This window comes from Lepus europaeus, chromosome 19 (genome assembly GCF_033115175.1).
Source record: "Lepus europaeus isolate LE1 chromosome 19, mLepTim1.pri, whole genome shotgun sequence".
In the NCBI taxonomy this organism is placed as follows: Eukaryota; Metazoa; Chordata; class Mammalia; order Lagomorpha; family Leporidae; genus Lepus; species Lepus europaeus.
Window position 1 is genome coordinate 55,007,923 of NC_084845.1, and position 20,471 is coordinate 55,028,393.

General features: G+C 56.8%; 1 protein-coding gene across 1 annotated transcript; it reads left to right on the forward strand.

Moving 5' to 3' along the window:
- The first annotated feature begins 523 nt into the window (after window positions 1-523).
- CDH3 (cadherin 3) lies at window positions 524-19,840 on the forward strand. Its single transcript, XM_062176035.1, has 15 exons — window positions 524-650; window positions 797-882; window positions 2,495-2,620; window positions 2,759-2,914; window positions 3,019-3,163; window positions 5,406-5,581; window positions 6,211-6,339; window positions 7,357-7,542; window positions 10,552-10,793; window positions 11,099-11,244; window positions 11,973-12,197; window positions 15,739-15,945; window positions 16,786-16,916; window positions 17,231-17,377; window positions 19,381-19,840. Exons 1-15 carry the CDS (start codon window positions 524-526, stop codon window positions 19,588-19,590), a joined length of 2,439 nt encoding a protein of 812 aa, XP_062032019.1. The 3' UTR covers window positions 19,591-19,840.
- Window positions 19,841-20,471: the final 631 nt, after the last annotated feature.

The following is a 20,471-nucleotide window of genomic DNA, read 5'->3' on the forward strand; positions in this document are numbered from 1 at the left end:
CGGCCTTTCCACAAAGGCCAGTTTGGAGACCCTCGCCGGCATGTATGTGGCCGGGGACAGTCCTGCTCCTGGGTGCTTGCTGTCCTGCAGCCCGGTGACACTGTGAGCACTGGGCTGCAGCCTGGTGCTGATGGAGCGCGGGGCGTGGCCCCCTGCGTGTTCCCTGGTTTCCTGCTTCGGCCACAAGAAAGGGTGAGTAGCAACACGGACAGTGACTGCCCTCGGTGTGGCTGGGACTCAGGCAGACCTGTCTTCCGAAGCTGCAGGGGAGCTGGTCCCTGCCTGGGGGTGGTGGTGCAGAACCTCGCCCGCCCTGCTCTCTGGCTGGTGAGGGGTAGTTACCGACTCAGAGTGCTTGTTTAAAGGGTGGCCAAGGAGGGAGGACTGAGAAGGAACCTGACAAACACACGAGCAGAGGTTGTCCAGTGACCTGTGTGGACAGCAGTGTGACAGGATGACCCTCAGGAAATCACTTGCCTCTAGCTGTGACCTTGAGTTGGCCGCCTGGGGCTGCTGTCACTGGATGTCTGGGATCCTGCTCTCTGACTTCAAGAACAAAGAGGAGCTCAGTGCACAGGCTGACCGCAAAGGGGCTCTGCCCTCTGGAATCCAAACCTGGAAGCCCCGTTTCACCTTCGTCACACCTGCTGGTGGGAGGAAGTGAGCCAAGTCCCTCGTGGCAGCCACTTGGTCACAGGGCTTGATCCAGGCAGAACACTGACGTCAGGTCTTGTTTCCCCTGGAGTCGCTTCCGGAAGCCCCTGCCTCTAATCCTGGCTTTCTCTCTTCCCCACAGTAGTTTTTGCAGGCTGCCCTGGACAAGAGTCGGCCCCACCCAGCGCCGAAAATGACTTCTCTGGGCAGAATGGCGGCACCGGCCAGGTAGAGCATCATGTTCACCTGTGGGACAGAAGAAAGCTACCCTCCTCCCCCAGGCATTTCAGGACACCACTGGGCAGGAGCCCTTGGTTGCTGGGGCCAGGGGAACCACTTCACCCTTCAGGGGAGGTAGTGCTTGTTGCTCCCCAGTAGGGGGCGCCAGAGAGTCAAAGAGATGCCCTGTGAGGACCCACCTGCTGCGCTCTCCCTGGGATTCCCCCCCTCCCCCCTTTCCTCCTTTTCCTGTGTCTTCCACACTGACTCCAAGTGAGGGCAACTCCAATATGGACTGCCAACCCTATGATCCTCTAGGAAGATGGACCTGAGGCCCTTGGTCACTCTCCTGTGTTTCTTGTCACTTTTTGAAGACTTATTTATTTATTTGAAAGGCAATGTCATAGAGGCAGAGAAGTCATCCATCCGCTGGTTCACTCCCCAAATGGCCGCAACAACCAAGCCTGGGCCAGACCAAAGCCAGGAGCCGGAGCTTCATCCGGGTCTCCTACATGGGTGCAGAGGCCCACGCACTTGGGCCATTCTCTGCTGCTTTCCTAGGTGTGTTAGCAAGGAGCTGGGCCAGAAATGGAACAGCCAAACTCCTACCAGTACCCATATGGAATGCTGGCACTGCAGGCAACAGCTTAACCCACGGCAACACAGCACCAGCCCCTCACGTAATTTTTTTGAATAGCAAATTTAATCACATGGTTCAGAAATAAAAGATATTACAAAGTTATGCCATGAAGGACTGGTGTCATGGCACAGTGGGTTAAACTGCCACTTGCAATGCTGGCATCCCCTGTGAGCACCCATGCAAGTCCCAGCTGCTCCGGGTCCCATCCAGCTGCACTGCTGCACCTGGGAAGGCAGCAGAAGATGGCCCAGGTACTTGAGCTCCTCCCGTCCACATGGGAGACCTGAATGGAGTTCCTGGCTGCTGGCTTCAGCCTGACCCAAACCCTGCCACTGTGGTCATTTGGAGACTGAAACAGCAGATGGAGGATTCTCTCCCCACCCCACCCCACCCCAAATCTGCCTGTCAAATAAACAAATACATTTTTTAAAAACAATCGCATAACGTTACACAATGAAACATTTCCCCTCATCTCTGTCTACCTGAAGTCCTCTCCACCCCTCCAAGACAAGATGCTTTTAACCATGGTGGCCAGTGTCTTTCCAGCTGGAGCTATTTATACTGTGTGTGCTTTGTGCACATACAGATATTAAAATACTCTTCTTTCCTCCTTTATGAAAACTAACATACTATTCTCAAGTCCGTACTTTTTTCTCCATTATTTATTTGAGAGGGGTGGAATGCAAGCGAGCGAGCAAGTGCACTCCCCCAAAGGTTGTAATGGCTGAGGCTGAGCCCAGGCTAAAGCCAGGAGGAATGCAGTCCGGGTCTCCCAGGTGGGTGGCCAGACTCCTGCCGCCTCTGTCGTAGAGCTCCACAGTACTCCACTGGAACGATGTGCTGCAGGCAGTTTGTCGGTCCCCTCTATATGTGGACTATTGGATTACTTCCAAGTTTCCTAGTGCAGCAGCCCTTGTCTCCCATTGGTGAGAGGAGGCTGGGGGTGTCCCAGCACCTCTGGGCTGAGTCTTCTCCTTGCAGGAAAAGAAGGCCTTGAAGTTCTCCCCATCCAAGCGCATCTTACGAAGATACAAGAGAGAGTGGGTGATCCCGCCAATATCTGTCTCTGAGAATGGCAAGGGGCCCTTCCCCCAGAGGCTGAATCAGGTAGGACTGTGGCTCCTCCCTGAGAGTCACTGGGGGCTGGATGTGTGGTTTCGTGCCACTGAGCGCTTTTCTCTGGTCCTTTGCCGCCGTCGTGATGCACTTGTCACTTTGTCAGCTGCCATTTGCTCTTGCTTCCAGCTCAAATCGAATAAGGACAGAGGCACCAAGATTTTCTACAGCATCACGGGGCCTGGGGCAGACAGCCCCCCTGAGGGCGTCTTCACCATCGAGAAGGAGACAGGCTGGCTGCTGTTGAATAAACCGCTGGACCGCGAGAAGATCGCCAAGTATGAGGCAAGTAGCCTGTAGCATCCATCGTACACATCCCCTGAGAAGTAGGGTCCTGGGCCCAGTGGGGAGGGTGGCCCCTGGCTCACCCCCGACCTCTGTACCCACAGCTCTTTGGCCACGCTGTGTCGGAGAACGGCGCCTCGGTGGAGGAGCCCATGAACATCTCCATCATCGTGACAGACCAGAATGACCACAAGCCCAAGTTCACCCAGGACGTCTTCCGGGGGAGCGTCTTGGAAGGGGTGGTGCCTGGTAAGAGGCCTGGGGGAGGGCCAGCATTTCATTTTCGGGGCCCAGATCTAGCTTTGGGTGAACTTCTGGAATCATGTGATGGTCAGCCCAGACTCTGAAATCCCCATCTCACCTGACCTCCCGGGCTGTGCATCACATTACCTGGGATTCTCTTGGAGATCCAGTGCCGAGACGCCTGGATAAGAGTGGTTCTAGGCTGGTGCCATAGCTCACTTGGCTAATTCTCCGCCTATGGCGCCGGCACCCCAGGTTCTTGTGCTAGTTGGGGCACTGGGTACTAGTCCCAGTTGCTCCTCTTCCAGTCCAGCTCTCTGCTGTGGCCTGGGAGGGCAGTGGAGGATGGCCCAAGTGCTTGAGTCCCTGCACCCGCATGGGAGACCGGGAGGAAGCACCGGCTCCTGGCTTCGGATTGGTGCAGCGCCGGCCGTGGCAGCCATTAGGGGAGTGAACCAACGGAAGGAAGACCTTTCTCTCTGTCTCTCTCTCACTGTCTATAACTCTTTCTCTGTCTCTCTCTCCCTCACTGTCTAACTCTGCCTGTTAAAAAAAAAAAAAAATAGTGGTCCTAGAATAGGACTCTGGAACCTGTGTGTTTGAAGCTCTTCCGGAAGCTTCAGCTGGTCAGCCAAGTTTGGGAGCCACAGCTCTAGAGCTACAAAGACGCAGATTTGAACACGGACTTTGCCTCTTTACCGGCTGTGAGCCTGGGAGTGCTCATGGCCTCTGAGCGTCAGTCCTCACGCCTAAAAATGGGATTCATGTCAACTGTGAAGAATCGCATGGGGCCAGCATTTGGCTCAGGGCTGAAGATGCTCACATCCCCTATCAGAGCACATGGGTTCAAGTCCCTGCTCTGCTTGCGATGCAGCTTCCTGCTGATGTGCATCCTGGTGATGGCTCAAGTGCTTGGGTCGCTGCCACACACGAGACACCCGAATGGACTTCTGGGCTCCTGGTTTTGGCCTGGCCCCAGCTGCTGGGGCATATGGAGAATGAACCAGCAGATATAAGATCTCTGTCTTTTCATGTCTTCTGCCTTTCAAATACATAAAAAGAAAGAGCTGTGAAGATCAGAAATCACACGTGCACGCTCTCGGGTAGCCCAGAGCACCTGACACGAGGTTCTCCAGTGACTGACAGCTCCCAGGAACGCAGCAAAGGCTGAGCGACGTGAGGATGTGGCCGTGGAGAGCCGCCGTACATTGCCAGGGCTCACAGAAGACAAGGGAAGCGGGGTCCTGTTTGTGACCTCAGAGACAGCGCCGGGGCCAGCAGCGGGGTGGGGGTGGGGGTGGGGTCTCCTTCCCTCCCTGACTTGAGGAGAGTTACAGAGGATGGCGAGTTGGTTAAATGGCCCATAACAGAAGTCCCCAAAATAGAAAGGGCTCAAACAAGATGAAGCCTTTTCCTTGCTTTTCTTTATATTCAGGAAGTGTAGCGGTTGCCAGCACAGGCTGGGAATGGGCTTCAAAGTGTGAGAGGCCTGGGTGCCGCCGGTCTTGTGCTGCTGTTCCCGAGGTTGTTTCATGGCTGCCCCTGGAGCTGCAGCCGTCACATCTGGAAGCGGGGAAGCATGGGAAGGAGGAGCCCTGCACCTGGGAAAATGCTTCCCCCGAAGCTAGGTGCCATTTGTTAGAAGTTGTTCACTTCACGTGGCCAGAGCTGGCTGCAGTAGGCCACAGGGAGTAGTCCATGTTTCAGGTGGCCTGGGTCCAGCCTCGAATGAGGGTGTGGTTTTTTGTTTTTTTGTTTTGTTTTTTTAATATTTATTTGAAAGAGAGAGAGAGGGAGGAAGGAAGGAAAGAGATCTTCTTCAATCCCTGGTTCACCCCCAAAATGGCCACAACGACCCTGAGCCAGGCCAAAGCCAGGAGCCAGAAGCTTCATTCAGGTCTCCCATGGGAGTGCAGGGGCCTAAGCACTTGGACCACCCTCTGCTGCTTTCCCAGGCACAATAGCAGGTAAATGGATCGGAAGTGGAGCAGCCAGGACTTGGACCGGTGCCCGTATGGGATGCCAGTGCTGTGGACAGCGGCTTACCCTCCTGCGCCACAGCGCCAGTCCCAGGGATGTGCTTCTAAGAAGGGGAAATGGTGCATGAGTGCCAGCCACAGTCCCTGCCAGGCACTCGCAGGCAGGTCCCAGCCGCTGACCAGGGCACAGCCGGGGAGTCCCGGAAGTGGGTAAGGCTGGAATTGGAGCTGGGAAAGAAAGGAACCCACTGACTCCTCCTCCTCCCCAGGCACCCCTGTCATGCAGGTGACGGCCACAGATGAGGACGACGCCATCAACACCTACAACGGGGTGGTTGCTTACTTCATGCACAGCCAAGAGCCCAAGGACCCCCACGACCGCATGTTCACCATCCACCGCAGCACCGGCACCATCAGTGTCGTCTCCAGTGGCCTGGACCGGGAGGTGAGGGCCCCTTTGGGAAGCTGCTGCCTGCCCAGGCTCCTGTCCCTGCTCCCACAGCCCAGGGCCGAACAGTGACCGCCCCCCCCCCCCATCGCCCCGGCAGCTGGGACGTCGGCCGCTACATCCACAGGCTGCCGTCCTACAGCTCCCTTGGGCTGGTGGCCCGCTGCCAGCGATCTCATTCACTCTCCTCCGGGGCCGAGCAGGCAGCTGGAAAATGCAGACTTTTGATATCTTCTGTAGGTTTTCTCATTTCCTCTCGGCACGGCTCACTTCATGTGTGCGTCTCTCAGATTCGTCCCTTGTGTGCCACAAAGCCGTATAGGCTCCGTGGACCCTGGAGTCGCCTCCTGTTTCCTAATTCATATCTTTGCCCCACAGCCTGCTCACAACTCCCAGGCCAGAGCAGCCAAGGGACAGGGCCACCCCAGAAGCATCGTGTGGCCCTGTGGGTCGCCTCCCCCGACCCCTCGCTCCACTTCCTTCCTGGGTGGGTGAGCTATGAGTCAAGGGCTCAGGTGGACACGGAGACAGAGAGACACCCGCCCTCCCTCCCACACACCCCGGGGCCATCCATCCCCATGGCTGAACTCACCAGGGACCTGCCCTCTGCGTGCTTTCTCCCCTAGAAAGTCCCTGAGTACAGGCTGACCATCCAGGCCACGGACATGGATGGGGACGGCTCCGCCACCACGGCCATGGCCATCGTGGAGATTCTCGACGCCAACGACAACGCCCCCATGTTTGACCCCGAGAAGGTAACGCCTGTTTCCCGCGCTAGATGGTGAAGGACCAAAGTCTTCCCTTTCTCGGGGAACTCTGTCATCAGCCCCGTGACCTTGGGCAGCCCGCCTTTCCTCCCTGTGCCCTGGTCTGTGAGCCCGAGCCCGCCATCCCCGCTGGGCTGTCCTGTTTCACGTGACGTCATCTTGGGCACAGCTGCTGGTGGAGAGCCGGGCACGGACCTCTGTGTTGAAATGAGACCTCACTGGCCCGGGCCTTGCACCTGCCTGCCCTCCCCAGTCAGTGTTTCTACACCTCCAGTGACCAAGGACTCGGTGCCAGCCCGAGCGGGACCTCCATTCCGTCTTTAGACATTCGGGCTGCTGAACGTTATCGAATCCTGATTAAAAACCTGTCCTTGGGGAGGGTGTCTGGCCTAGTAGGGAAGATGCCCGCAACCCACGTCAGAGTCCAGGCCCAAGTCAGGTCCCTCCCAGTGCAGACCTCGGGAGGCAGTAGTGATGGCTCAGGTGGTTGGGCCCCTGCCACACCCTGGATTGAGTTCCCAGCTCCTGGCTTCCACTTGTCCCAGCCCTCTTTCTCTACGTCTCAAAGGGGAAAGAAAAAAAATAGGATAAAATGTGTTAAGGAAGCTGATTTCCTAGTCCTTGCCACCTGCCCAAGAACCTCCCCAGAGCTCCTGGTCAGCGCCCCAGTGTTGTCAGGCGCCTTGTCCCTCTCGTCTCCTTCTTTACGGCTTTCTGGCCGCAGCTGGGTGGGTGGCTGCACGTACCTGGGGCTTGGGAACCCAGACCTGTGATTCCTGGAGCACCTGCACCCTGGGGGAGGGAAAGCCGGCCCACGGTCGGAATCCTCCCAGCTGTTTTGTTGACACCTGCAACGCTGCTGAGGAGGTTGGTGGTCCAGGAAGGGGCGGAGGGCACGGGCCCTCCGGAAACTGGATGGAGGACTCACGGCTGCCGTGGAGCGGGCCGGCCTGTCGGGGACGGCCACCACCCGCCCTCACTGTGCTGTGCTTCCCACGCTGACAGTATGAGGCCCGGGTGCCTGAGAACGCCGTGGGCCAGGAGATACAGCGGCTGACAGTCACTGATCTGGACGGCCCCGACTCGCCAGCGTGGCGCGCTACCTACCGCATCGTGGGAGGCGACGACGGGGACCGTTTTACCATCACCACCGACCCCGAGAGCAACCAGGGCATCCTGACAACCAAGAGGGTGAGTGCATCTGGTCACCCCGGGGACTTCCAGCTTTTCAGCTCCTCCCAGCTGCCTCCCAGCCCAGGGGGCAGCGCTGGCCTGAGGCCGCTTACCCGGGGTTGCACCAGGCCCTTGTGTTGGGGAATCCCTTGTTCCCCATCAGACAGCTCAGACTCGCTGTTGTAACTGAGGACCTGCTGGTGCTCTGAGGCCCTGACCCCAGTGTCCAGGGCCGGCCCCAGGGGCTCCTCCCTAGGGGTCTTGGTTTTATTGGAATCTTTGCTGATTTTGTGTTTACTCCCTAAAGCCTACATAGGTGTCTGGATAGTAAAATGTTCTAGTTCCTTAAGTGTTAGACATAACTTGCCCCTTAAAACATCTTGTTTCTTTCAGCATTTGCAATTTTTTGTTCTTATTGGAATATAGCATAGGGTCAAAAAAGCCTTTGAATCCAGTTGATGCTTTAAGAAGACAGGCCTGGGCCAGCGCCATGGCTCACTAGGCTAATCCTCCGCCTGCAGCGCCGGCACACCGGGTTCTAGTCCCGGTTGGGGCACCAGTTCTGTCCCGGTTGCTCCTCTTCCAGTCCAGCTCTCTGCTGTGGCCTGGGAAGGCAGTGGAGGATGGCCCAGGTCCTTGGGCCCTGCACCTGCATGGGAGACCAGGAGGAAGCACCTGGCTCCTGGCTTTGGCCACTTGTGGGGTAAACCAACGGAAAAAGGAAGACCTTTCACTCTGTCTCTCTCTCTCACTGTCTAACTCTGTCTGTCTTAAATAAGACAGGCCTGGGGCTGGCACTGTGGCACAGCAGGTTAAGCTGTCACTTGTGATGCTGCCATCCCATATCAGAGCACCAGATTGAGTCCTGGCTACTGTTTCTGATCCAGCTTCCTGCCAATGTGCCTGGGAAGTGAATGGAAGATATCTCTCTTTCTCTCTCTCTCTCTCTCTCTCTCTCTCTGTCACTCTCTCTCTCTCATTCTGCCTTTCAAATAAATAAATCTTAAAACAGTCCTGATCTCTCCTTGATTTCTTTTACTCACAGTATAGTAGGAAGGATGGCCTGATTTAAAAAGTAGATTTGCTGTTGGTGTTTTTTAATATTCATTTATTTATTTGAGAGGCAGAGTTACAGAGAGAGAGAGGCAGAGGCACAGAGAGAGAGAGAGTTCTTCCATCCACTGGTTCACTCCTCAGATGGCTGTGACGGCCAGGGCTGGGCCAGGCTGGAACCAGGAGCCAGGAGCTCCATCCAGATCCCTCTGTGGGTGCAGGGGCCCCAGCACTTGGGCCATCCTCTGCTGCTCTCCGCAAGTGCATTAGGAGGGAGTGGAATCAGAAGTGAAGCAGCCGGCACTCAAACCAGCGCCCATATGGGATGCCAGAGCTGCAGGTGGTAGCTTCACCTGCTGCACCACAGCCCCAAAAAGCAGAATTTTATATAGTACTTTATGGCCGGGGGCTGGTGCTGTGGCACAGTGGGTTAACCCCTGGCCTGAAGCACCGGCATCCACTGTGAACGCCGGTTTGATACCCATCCAGTTGCTCCACTTCTGATCCAGCTCTCTGCTATGGCCTGGGAAAGCAGCAGAAGATGGCCCAAGTCTTTGGGCCCCTGTATCCACATGGGAGACCTGGAGGAAGCTCCTGGCTCCTGGCTTCTGATCAGCACAGCTCCAGGTGTTGCGGTCATCTGCAGGGTTAACCAGAGGACGGAAGACCTCTCTCTCTGCCTCTCCTTCTTTCTCTGTGTAACTCAGACTTTCAAATAAATAAATAAATCTTAAAAAAAAAATTCTTTATGGCCTATTTCAGATTCACTGTCTCCTTTTTTTGTAAGAAATACAAATACTTTTTTAAAAAAGATTTCTTTATTTATTTGAAAGGCAGAGTTACAGAGAGGCAGAGAGAGATCTTCTATCTATTGGTTCACTTCCCAAAAGGCCTCAACAGTTGGAGCTAGGCCAATTCAAAGCTAGGAGCCAGGAGTTTCTTCTGGGTCTCCCACTTGGGTGCAGGGAGGGGTCCAAGCACTTGGGCCATCTTCCACTGCTTTCCCAGGCCATTAGCAGGGAGCTGGATGGGAAGTGGAACAGCTGGGACTCGAACTGGTGCCCATATGGGAAGCTGGCTCTGCAGGCAGCAACTTTTCCCGCTGTGCCACAGCACTGGCTCCATAAAAAACACTTTGTGATGCCCCTTTTACATTGTGCAATGAAGCTCACTTATACTATAGCTTACCTAACTCAAAGCTTCTAGAAAAATAGAATGCCCAACTGTGAGAAAAGTAAAGAAAAAGGGAAAACTTACGGGCGGAGTTACAGATAAAAAATATTTCCATATGTAAGCCTCAGGGCGCAGCTACCCTAGAAAACCTGATGAGGGGTTGGTGAGTTGCATCTGTTTGTAGAACCATCCAGAAGCAGTGGATGCCGCACGTTGCCCTGGTGACTTGTGCAGTATTGATGTCCTTTCACTCTTGAGAAAGTCCTGCACAAAGTAAATGAGCACCCTTAGCAGCTGCAATCCCAGGAAAGGCAGTGTATATTAGAACCAGACCAGGAACTCGGGTTCATGTGTAAAACATGTTGCAGACCAATGATAAACATGTCTTCCACACTCCTGAACGCTTCCAAGGGGACACTCACAAGGTGCATGGGCTGTGGAGTCTCTTCTTTGTGTCCACAACATTGCGGGACATGGCATCCCTGCCCCACCTGTAGATGCCGGTGGCACCCCAAGTTCTGACAACTAGAAATGCCTCCATGTTTCCAAAGCACCCCCAGGGGACATCAGCACCCCGCTGGGACCTGAATTTTAGACCTGACTAAGCCAGTTGCCTTTGGGGTGTTCTGAGAGGCCCCAGTAGATGTGCACGCAGGGACCAGAGGGGGCTCTGGGCAGGATTCCTGTCCCTGGGGGCCCCGAACCCCTCGCACCAGGCCCTTCCCTCCTGGCACCCTCAGCACCCCATGGGGCCTCCTCACCCAATAGTGGTTCAGCCTCTTCTTCCTCTTCCCCTCCCAGGGCTTGGATTTTGAGACCAAAGCCCAGCACACCTTGTATGTGGAAGTGACCAACGAGGTTCCGTTCGTGGTGAGGCTCCCAACCTCCACGGCCACTGTAGTGGTCCACGTAGAGGACGTGAACGAGGCCCCCGTGTTTGTCCCGCCTTCCAAAGTCATCGACGTCCAGGAGGGCATCTCTGTCGGGGAGACCGTCTGCGTCTACACCGCACAGGACCCCGACAAGGAGGACCAGAAGATCAGGTACTCGGAGCTGGGCTCCGCCAGCCAAATGCACAGGTGCGCTTGGGTGGGTGGTTCTCTGTACCGTCAGGGTTGGTCAGTGTTCTGACAGTCACCCTGCCCAGGACCCAGCCTTCCTACGCTTCCGGAGACAGGAGACCCCGAGGAGGGGCCCGGAGGGCAGATGTTTCTTCTCTCACGGCCCCCGCTGGGCCCCCCACCTGCTGCTGGAGTCCATCTGCCGGTCGGCATGAGTGAGGAGGCTTTGAGTGATGACAGCTGAACTCTAAGTGTTCTGAACATGGTTCTCGCCTTTCCCTGCGCAGCTACCACATCCTGAGGGACCCAGCAGGGTGGCTGGCGATGGACGCGGACAGTGGGCAGGTCACGGCCGCAGGCGTCTTAGACCGCGAGGATGAGCGGTTCGTGAGGAACAACATCTACGAAGTCACGGTCTTGGCCACGGACGACGGTGAGAGCCTCCTTCCAGCCCTCCACAAGGGTCATCCTTGGTTCTCGGTCCTGCACACAGCTCTTCCCTCTGTAGCGGGGGGGTTCTGGGGTGGGGGATGGAGAGGGCACCAGCACACCACTCAGCACAGCCATGGGGCCTTTTGGAAAGACTGGTCCTTGGGTTCCCAGCCAGGAGTCCAGTTTCCTAAAAACCCACGAGTTGGGAGAGATCCTGAAGACTGGCTTCAGCCTAAGCTTTAGGTTCCTTGAGACCTAGATTAGCCTGACAGTTTCCCCTTGTGCTTGATTGATAGGCACACAGGGGTGGGGGGTAGTTCTGATGTAACCTTCTCTGTCTGACACATAGGGAGCCCAGGGCTGCACGAAGGGGAGAGAGGTTACAACAGGGCTAGGAAGGGAAGCTTCCCTGAAGCCGATCAGCAAACACCAGACTGGTCCTGAGATGCCCAAGAGGTTTCACTTTGCGATGGATTAAAGTGGCTATCTGGATGAAGTGGCTCAGTTGTGCTGTGATTGGCTAGTAATGTCTGCTGTGGACACAGAGTAGAATGATGGTGTGATTATCATGCATTTGCCATCACCATCTTGACCCATAGTGAAGCTAGGGCATGGAGGGACTTCAGAGGTCAGAGCTGGGTGGTAATCAGGTCATAAGAGAGCTTGAAATTGATTTATCTACCAGTGAGGGCAAATGCTGAAAATAAATCATGTGTGTAATTATAACAGGGAGCCCTCCCACCACTGGCACTGGGACTCTCCTGCTAACACTTACCGACGTCAACGACCATGGCCCAGTCCCTGAGCCCCATCAGATCACCATCTGCAACCAAAGCCCTGTACCCCAAGTACTGAACATCACGGACAAGGACCTGTCCCCCCACTCCTCCCCTTTCCAGGCCCGGCTCAGTCATGACTCGGACATCTACTGGACAGCAGAGGTCCATGAGAAAGGTAACTGGGTGGTGGGAGCAGGTGGGCACCATGCTGGTTCCTGTCCCAGCTGCTGCTCCACTTCCAGTCCAGCTCCCTACTGACGTGCCTGGGAAAAAGGAGCGGAAGATGGCCCAAGGGCTTGGGCCCCTGCCACCCATATAGGAGACCCAGATGAAGCTCCTGGCTCCAGGCTTTGGCCTGAGCCAATGCTGGCCATTGCAGCCATCTGGGGAGTGAACCAGCAGATGGAAGATATATATATCTCTCTCTGTCTCTCTCTCCCTCTCTAACTCTGACTTTCAAGGTGAATAAGTCGTGTGTGCGTGTGTATGTACATAGGATTATTTTGAGCTGGATTGGAAGAGGAGCAACCGGCACAGAATCCGGCGCCCCGACCGGAACTAGAGTCCGGGGTGCCAGCACTGCAAGTGGAGGATTAGCCTATTGAGCTGCGGTGCTGGCCCATAGAGTTATTTTGAAAGGCAGAGTGATGGAAAGAGAGCTGGTTTGCTCTCCAAAGCCCCTACCAGACTGAAGCCAGGAGTCAGGAACTCTGTCCCGGTCTCCCATGTGGGCGGCAGGGCCCTAAGTACTTGGGCCTTCATCTGCTGCCTCCCAGACACGTGAGCAGGAAGCAGAAGCAGAAGCACAGGCGTGGGACCCGACCCCAGGCACTCTGACGTGGGATGCAGGCACCCCAAGCAGTGGCACCCAGTACCCACCCAGCACCAGAATCGTAACCCAGGCCATCATATTTATGAGATGCTCTGCTGGCTACCATGTGGGGAGCCTGGTGATACACAAGATGCTGCTTCTCTTTTCCCTTATTTGCTGTTTCTACCAGGCTCTGCGGTTGGTATTTTGATCCCTATTTACAGATGAAGATGAGACCTGGGGTGGTTAAGGAGCAGCCCAAGGGCACAGGGTAGTAAAATGGTGGGAGCTAACGCCAGGCTTTGACTCCAGAGGCGCTGGCAGCCCTGCACCACCCCTTCCTTGGCTGCCTCTTTCCTGCCAGCCAGCTCAGAGCGGCTCCGCCTTCAGGGGTTGCTCCGTTGTTGTGAGGCCTGGGGAGGGGGCAGCGAGGCCTCCCCCTGCTCCTGTGGCTTTGCGTCCAGAAGCCACAGGACTCGGGAGAGCTGTTCCAGACACCCCTGTCGTCTCCTTTGTATTTATTCATTTTTGCTTATTTGGAAGAGAGACAGACGTAGACCAACAGACAGAGTGCTTCCATCTGCTGGTTCATTCCTCAAATGCCTACAGCAGCCGGAGCTGAGCCAGGCTGAAGCCAAGAGCCAGACACTCCATCTGGGTCCCCCATGTGCGTGGCAGGGGCCCCAGTATTTGGGCCAGCACCTGCCGCCTCCCATGGTTCTCATTAGCAGGAAGCTTGAATTGGAAACAGAGCTGGGCTCAAACCCAGGCTCTCCAACAGGGATGCTGGCATCCCAAGGGACAGCTTCACTGTGGTGCGAAATGCCCGCCCATCTTGATTTCACGATGCCCCGAGATGTGGGTGTGGATTCCCAGGGCCTTCCCTTCAGGGAGTCCTTGTTGGTCTCCTGTCACCCCCTTGTGGCCTAGAAGCCATTTTCCCCCCTCCTTGAAGGTATCCTGTGTAAGAGCCCCGAATCAGGGCCACGGTGCGTTCGTTCAAGGCCTGCTCCCTCCCGCTCCCATTCACTACTGACCGCAGGATGGGGTCGCTGCTTGTCCCCACTGTGACGATGAAGCCAGTGAGTACAGGCAGAGCGTCAGGCTGGGCTGCCGGTGCTCAGTCCCTGCGGGTGGCCTCTGTCCACACCGGCGCTTCCCAGGCCCCTTCCCCCACGGCATGGCGGTGCTGACGTGTGCTGCTAGGTTTTAACGTCGCTTTTCTGCTAGCCCCTGGCCCTGCTCTCAGGGAAATGAATCCACGCCTCGCCTCCGTGCCCGCAGCCCAGTTGCAGCCGCTCTAGGCCTCACCTTCTGCTTTTGTGAAAAGGGCTTGATAGCAGAATGTGGGATTCGCCACCAGAAGCAGAGGGAAAGGGGCGGCCCAGAGCTCCGCCCCCTGGCTTTCAGAGCCAGAGGAGCCCAGTGAGAGAGCGGACGCTTGGAGAACGGCTGGAGCTCAGCGCTGTACTAGGCCGGCCCCCGAGGGGATGGAGTTAGAGAGGCCGTGATGGGTGGTTGGAGGATGCTGCTGGCATCTGATGGCAGAGCCCTGCAGTACCTGGGAAATCCCACATGGTCTACTCAGGCCCAGGGGAACCTGAAGGCCTTTCGTCAAGGAGGCCGGCCTGCAGCCCCTCCTACTGCTCCGACCACCTGTAGCCTCCCCTGGGAGGGGCCTGTGGCGCTGGCTGTGCCCATGATGGGCCTGCTGCCCGCCCCAGGTCTCTGAACCAGTCAGTCCAGCGCCCAGCACAGCCTCACTCTGGCATTCCTGGCCTCGACGCGGTCACTAACGCGGCGGTAACAGGTCAGCATGCAGCCGATCTGCTAACACCATCACTTACATATACGAGTCACGTGTGTTTGGGGGAAGGCATTTGGCCTAGGATGAAGACACTGGGACTGACACTGCCTCCAGCTCATGGCTACAGCTTTCTGCTGATACCGCCCTGGGAGGCAGCTGGTGACGGCTCCGTAGTTAAGTCTTGTGACACCTGAATTGAGTCCCCGACTCCTGGCTTCAGCCCAGCCCAAGATAAGATGGACATTCGGGCAGGGAACCAGCAGATAGGAACATTATCTCACTGTTTCTAAAATGAATAAGAATTTCGAAAGAGAAGAAAATATAGACAGGTGTTTTCATCTGTTGAGATTTGGTTGAACAGTCGAGGTGTAATTACTCATTACTGTAAGCAAAACGACGCAACAGTAAGATGGAGGGAGCATTCGAGCACAGTAAAGCGGTCGGTTAATGCGACCAGGAAAGGGTTGTTGTCTCAGGATAATGTATTCTTTTTAGAAACTAAAATGATGAGTTTATTTTTCCTGTTTTTATAATTCTTTCTGTGATGGTGGATTTTGCTACTCCAATATCAGTTTTTAATACTTGACCAACATGTATTTTTTTTTTAAGATTAATTAAATTTATTTGAAAGTCAGACTTAGAGAGATAGGGAGGGAGAGACAGAGAGAAATCTTCCATCCACTGATTCATTCCCCAGATGGCTGCAGTGGCCGGAGGTAGGTCCATCTGAAGCCAGGAATGCCGTCTGGGCTCCCATGAGAGTGCAGGGCCCAAGCGCTTGGACTGTCCTCCTCTGCTTTCCCAGGCCATTAGCGGGGAGCTGGATCAGAAGTGGAGTAGCCGGGACTTGAACCCGGCACCCATATGGGATGCCAGGGCTGCAGGCTGAGGCTTCACCGGCTCTGCCACAGCGCCGGCCCCCAATGTGCATTTTTGGAACTTCAAGATGTTCATGGGAAAATGAAATTAGTTTACTTTGGTGCAAAAACAGATGGAAGTCCACGCCTGGTTCTTGCGTAGTGTGCGTTGTCTGTGAACGTTTCGAAGACCCCTCGTTCGTAGTTCCCACCAGGCTAACGAAGCATCTGTCCCTTCCAGGAGACACGGTGGCCTTGTCCCTGAAGAAATTCCTGAAGCAAGACACATACGACGTGTACCTGTCCCTGTCTGACCACGGCAACAGGGAAGAGCTGACGGTGATCAGGGCCACCGTGTGCGACTGCCGCGGCCACGTGGACACCTGCCCCGAGGGCTGGAACGCGGGCTTCGTCCTCCCTGTCCTGGGGGCTGTGCTGGCTCTACTGCGTGAGTTCTTGGCCCCTGCCCCCGTCCCGCCCTTCTGAGGACCGGGAGTTCAGAGCCCACGTTCACCTCGGAAGCTTGGGGCAGAGGCTCCACTGAGACATTGCCCTCCAGTCCCTGCACTCTGGATTCCTGGAGCGCCACTCAGTCCCTGGGTATTTCCGGAGCTTCTGGAATGTGCCAGGCCTTGGAGACGTGGGGATGGACAAGCAGACATGGCCCTGCTGTGCGGCCTGAGGTTTGGGCAGTGGTCCTGGGTCATCACCAGACCCACAGCGTCCGCCAAACCATGAGGAGGGCGTGGAGCCGGTAGTGTGAATCCTAACAGGGCCTCCCTACAGGCTCTGACTCGTGGGGACTCCATGTGGGAAAGAGGATTAAAGATAATATGAGGCAGGAGCCTGATGCAGTGAGCAGGATGCCGCTGGGGTCCTCCGCGGGGACTCGTTACAGTGCCCTCGGCCATGCCCAAACTCCAGACCCACAGGCCTGGGGGGCGGAAGCCTTGGGCTAACGGGAATTCCTTTCCCTGGAGGGCCCCCCTCCCCCGTTGCTGTCTCCACTCTGATGCGGTCCTTACACAGGAAACCCATGTTCCGTCTGGGGTGGAGGAGAAACGGCAAGCTCTCCTCTGGGCACACAGCACACCACACACCTCCCCGGGCCTCAGTGCGGGGGGGTGGGGCCAAATCAGCAGCTCTGCTCGGGAGTTGGGGCTTCTGGACACAAGGAGTTAAACTTTGGCTGCTGAGTGGCGGGATGGGGAATTGGAAGGGCTGTGGGCCTCGTGGCCCTGGTCAGCTGCGTGGCGCGTGTTGAGTGCTCACACCCCGACTCCCGCAGTCCTCCTGCTGGTGTTGCTCTTGTTGGTGAGAAGGAAGCGGAAGGTCAAGGAGCCCCTCCTGCTCCCAGAAGACGACACCCGCGACAATGTCTTTTACTACGGCGAAGAGGGTGGCGGTGAGGAGGACCAGGTGAGACGCCGGGGGCCGGAGGGGGCTGGAACGGCTGGGTCAGTCCACTCACCATGTTAGCGCCATCGCCCAGCACGGCACAGGGCATCTGCCTCTGCAGGATTCACACCCAGCACTTCCCCCCCACCCCCAGAGGAGTCTGGTCCATCTCCGCAGTCCTTAGACCCCCCAGCCTGTGCTTAGCTGGGGCGGGGCAGGGGAGGGTGGAGCCCCAGCTCCCCGTCTTCCGAGACCTGCCCTTGAACCAGTGTCCAGAACGGTGGGGGAGCGGCAGGAGTGCCTCTCACGCCCCTGCTCTCTGCTCTTCCCCCAAGGACTACGACATCACCCAGCTGCACCGCGGCCTGGAGGCCAGGCCCGAAGTGGTTCTGCGCAACGATGTGGCCCCGACCTTCATCCCCACCCCCATGTACCGCCCTCGGCCAGCCAACCCAGACGAGATCGGCAACTTCATCGTGGAGGTGAGCCCTGCCGGGCCGACCTAGGCCCAGGCCAGCGGCACAGGGGAACAGACAGGAGCACAGCATCACGGCCCTGGGTTCCAATCCTGGCTCCACTGGCCACGCAGCGGTGGTGTGACCTCTGGCGCATTTGCGTAACCTCTGGGCTCCTGTTTCCTCCTGCAGAAAGCCTGAACTTGCACACCGCCCGAGAGGGGAGCAGGATAGTACATTCATTTATTCAGATGTGGTGGTGGTTAGAATACTGTGGGGCCAGACCAGCTGGGTCTGCATTTTTGAAGATTACAGGTGGCCCAGAGCAGAGGGAAGCTCAGAACCTTTGCTTTAGCTGACTTCCGGGATGGAATGGCAGTGGGTTGGCTCCTGAGCCAGCCTGCACATCCAAGTCGCCTGGGACCCCCGATACCTCTGCCCGAGCCCCAGGGTCGGAGGTTCCACTGACGGTGTCGCAGTTTTGAAGGATTGCCCAGGGGATCTGACCGCTGGGCTAGCACAGCCCTTATTAGGTAATGGCAATGGCGGCTGCTGCTCACGTCTGAACTCTGGTGTACATGTGATTTATCTGAAGAATTTTGAAAAATATCGGTGCCGAGGACCCAGGCATTCAATTTTTTTAGGCTCTTCTATTAAAAAAAATTATTTATTTATTTGCAAAGCAGAGTTACAGAGAGATCTTCCATCCACTGGTTCACTCCTCAGATGGCCTCCATGGCCTGGGCTAGGCTAGACTAGACGGAGGCTCCCTCAGACCTGCCACTGGGTGACAGAGGCCCGAATACTCAGGCCATCTGCTTTTTTTCCCCCAGGCGCATCAGCAGGGAGCTGGATTAGAACCCAGGGTTTGAACCAGTGATCATATGGGATTCTGCATCCCAGGAGGCAGCTTAGCCTGCCGTGCCACGATGCCAGCCCCCGAGTCTCCGCTACTTTAACTCCCCATGCACCCGTGTGGCGATGCACTGGGTTAAGCCAGTCTCTGCACGCCGGCATCCCATATGGGTGCTGGTTCGAGTCCCCGCTGTTCCACTTCCAATGCAGCTCTCTCTTTATGTACCTGGGAAAGCAGCAGAAGGTGGCACAAGTGTGAGGGCTCCTGCACCCACGTGGGAGACCCAAGAAAACTCTAGACTCCTGGCTTCTGCCTGGCCCAGCCCTGGCCATTTCAGCCATTTGGGGAGTGACCCAGTGGATAGGAAATGTCTCTGTCTCTCTCTGTCTCTAACCCTGCCTTTCAAGTAAATAAATAAATCTTTTTTTGGAAAGAAGTTCATTAAACAATTAAAATTAAAAAAAAAAAAAAAACTACTCGCACGGAAATCTGTTGTGCAGCCAGGGTTGTGAGCAGCAGCGAGGGAGACCCACGGGGCTGGGGGTGGGGGGTCCCTGCTGGGAACCCACACGGCCTGGTTCCTACTCAGCAGCCAGCGATCGAGGTTCTTGATAACAGGAAAAGGCAGAAGAAGAAATGCATTGAAACTCAGAAGGGGCGAGTGCGGGCGGCAGCGGCGGCCAGGCTGCCTCCGCCTCCTGCCCGCCCTCCCTGCCTTCCAGAAACCAGGTGGTGCTGAGCCTCCGTTCTTGAGCTTGAGTACCTTTGAGAGAGTGCTGTGCCCAGGCCAAGGCCAAGGGCAGGGGCAGGGGGTGTGTGCAGCAGGTACCTGTGCAGGCCCTGGAGCTTCCTCCCCAGTCCAGCAAGGCAGTTTGCACGTTCTATCTCATTTAATGCCCCCTTCATCTCCCAACGCCGGGCACTGTTAAGGCGATAGCGCCTGCTTTGCCCACTCATTTATTCCGCTGAAGCCGAGTGAAGGGTCACCGCTTTAGGGACAAAGAAACAGGCGCATAGAGCAGTTCGGAGCCCTGCCCAGGGTCACAAAGCTGGTGTGTGATGGCCCAGTCCCTGTCCTTAACCGTGGGCCGAGCACCTCCCAAACCCTCGGGGAGCTGGCCTCACAGGGGAGGGCCCTCCCCGCCCGGCGCCTAACCTGCCCTCTGTCCCCCAGAACCTGAAGGCGGCCAACACGGACCCCACGGCGCCGCCCTACGACTCCCTGCTGGTGTTCGACTACGAGGGCAGCGGCTCGGACGCCGCCTCCCTGAGCTCGCTCACGTCCTCGGCCTCGGACCAGGACCAGGACTACGACTACCTCAGCGAGTGGGGCAGCCGCTTCAAGAAGCTGGCCGACATGTACGGTGGCGGCCAGGACGACTAGGCCGAGGCCTCGGGACCCTGTGGGGCAGGGGCCTCAGCAGCTCGGACGTTCGGAGGGTCGGGTCCTGAGCCTTCCGGGGTGGAAGCTTCTGGGCGATGTGGTCTGGACACCGCCGCCTGCCGCCGAGGTCGGATCTGGCTCAGAGGCCACGCCTCCTTCAGGCTCTCCACCTGCCACAAATGCCGTCCGTGCCGGACCCTGGAGCAGCCTCTGCTCTTTGGAGGCTGCTTCTTGCAACCTCTTTTTTTTTTTTTTTTTTTTTTAATGCTGCCGTCAGCGTGAGAGGCGGGCGCCAGAGGCCCCCCTTCTCCCCGCCCCCAGGCCCAGGCCGCCCTCGTGGGTGGACCGCTGCGTTTTTCACACCGTGGGTCTAGGTTGTCCTTTCTTTTCTATTTCCCCTGTCGTGTGCTGTAGCGGAAGGATGATGACAATCGTGTAAATGTACTAGGACTTTTTTATTAAAGGAACGTTTCCCAGAGGTGCCAGGGGAGTGACCTTTCTTACACACAGCAGCTTTACTGACCTTTAACTCGCCCGCCCGCCCGCCCCACCACCCCCTGGCCCAGGGCACGGCTGAGTGGGTTGAGTCTTCGGGCCGCGCAGAGGGAGTGAACTCTGTTAAGCTGCTTTCACCCCAGCTTCCTCCGACGGTGGAGGGAGGGGTTCAGGGTTAGCTTCGTGCCCAGGCGGGGTCGCGGAGCAGGGGGTGGAGCAGCCCTCCGGCTCCCCTGTGTGAGACCCTGTAACCCCTTCCCCGGGACTGAGCCCGGCCACCTAACCTAACCCCACTTGCCTCCGATTCCTTACTCGTAAGACGGGGAGTCCTGTGGTGGGTGACTGGGTGACGCCTGGCCCGCTGAGTCAGCACATCCGGGCCATGC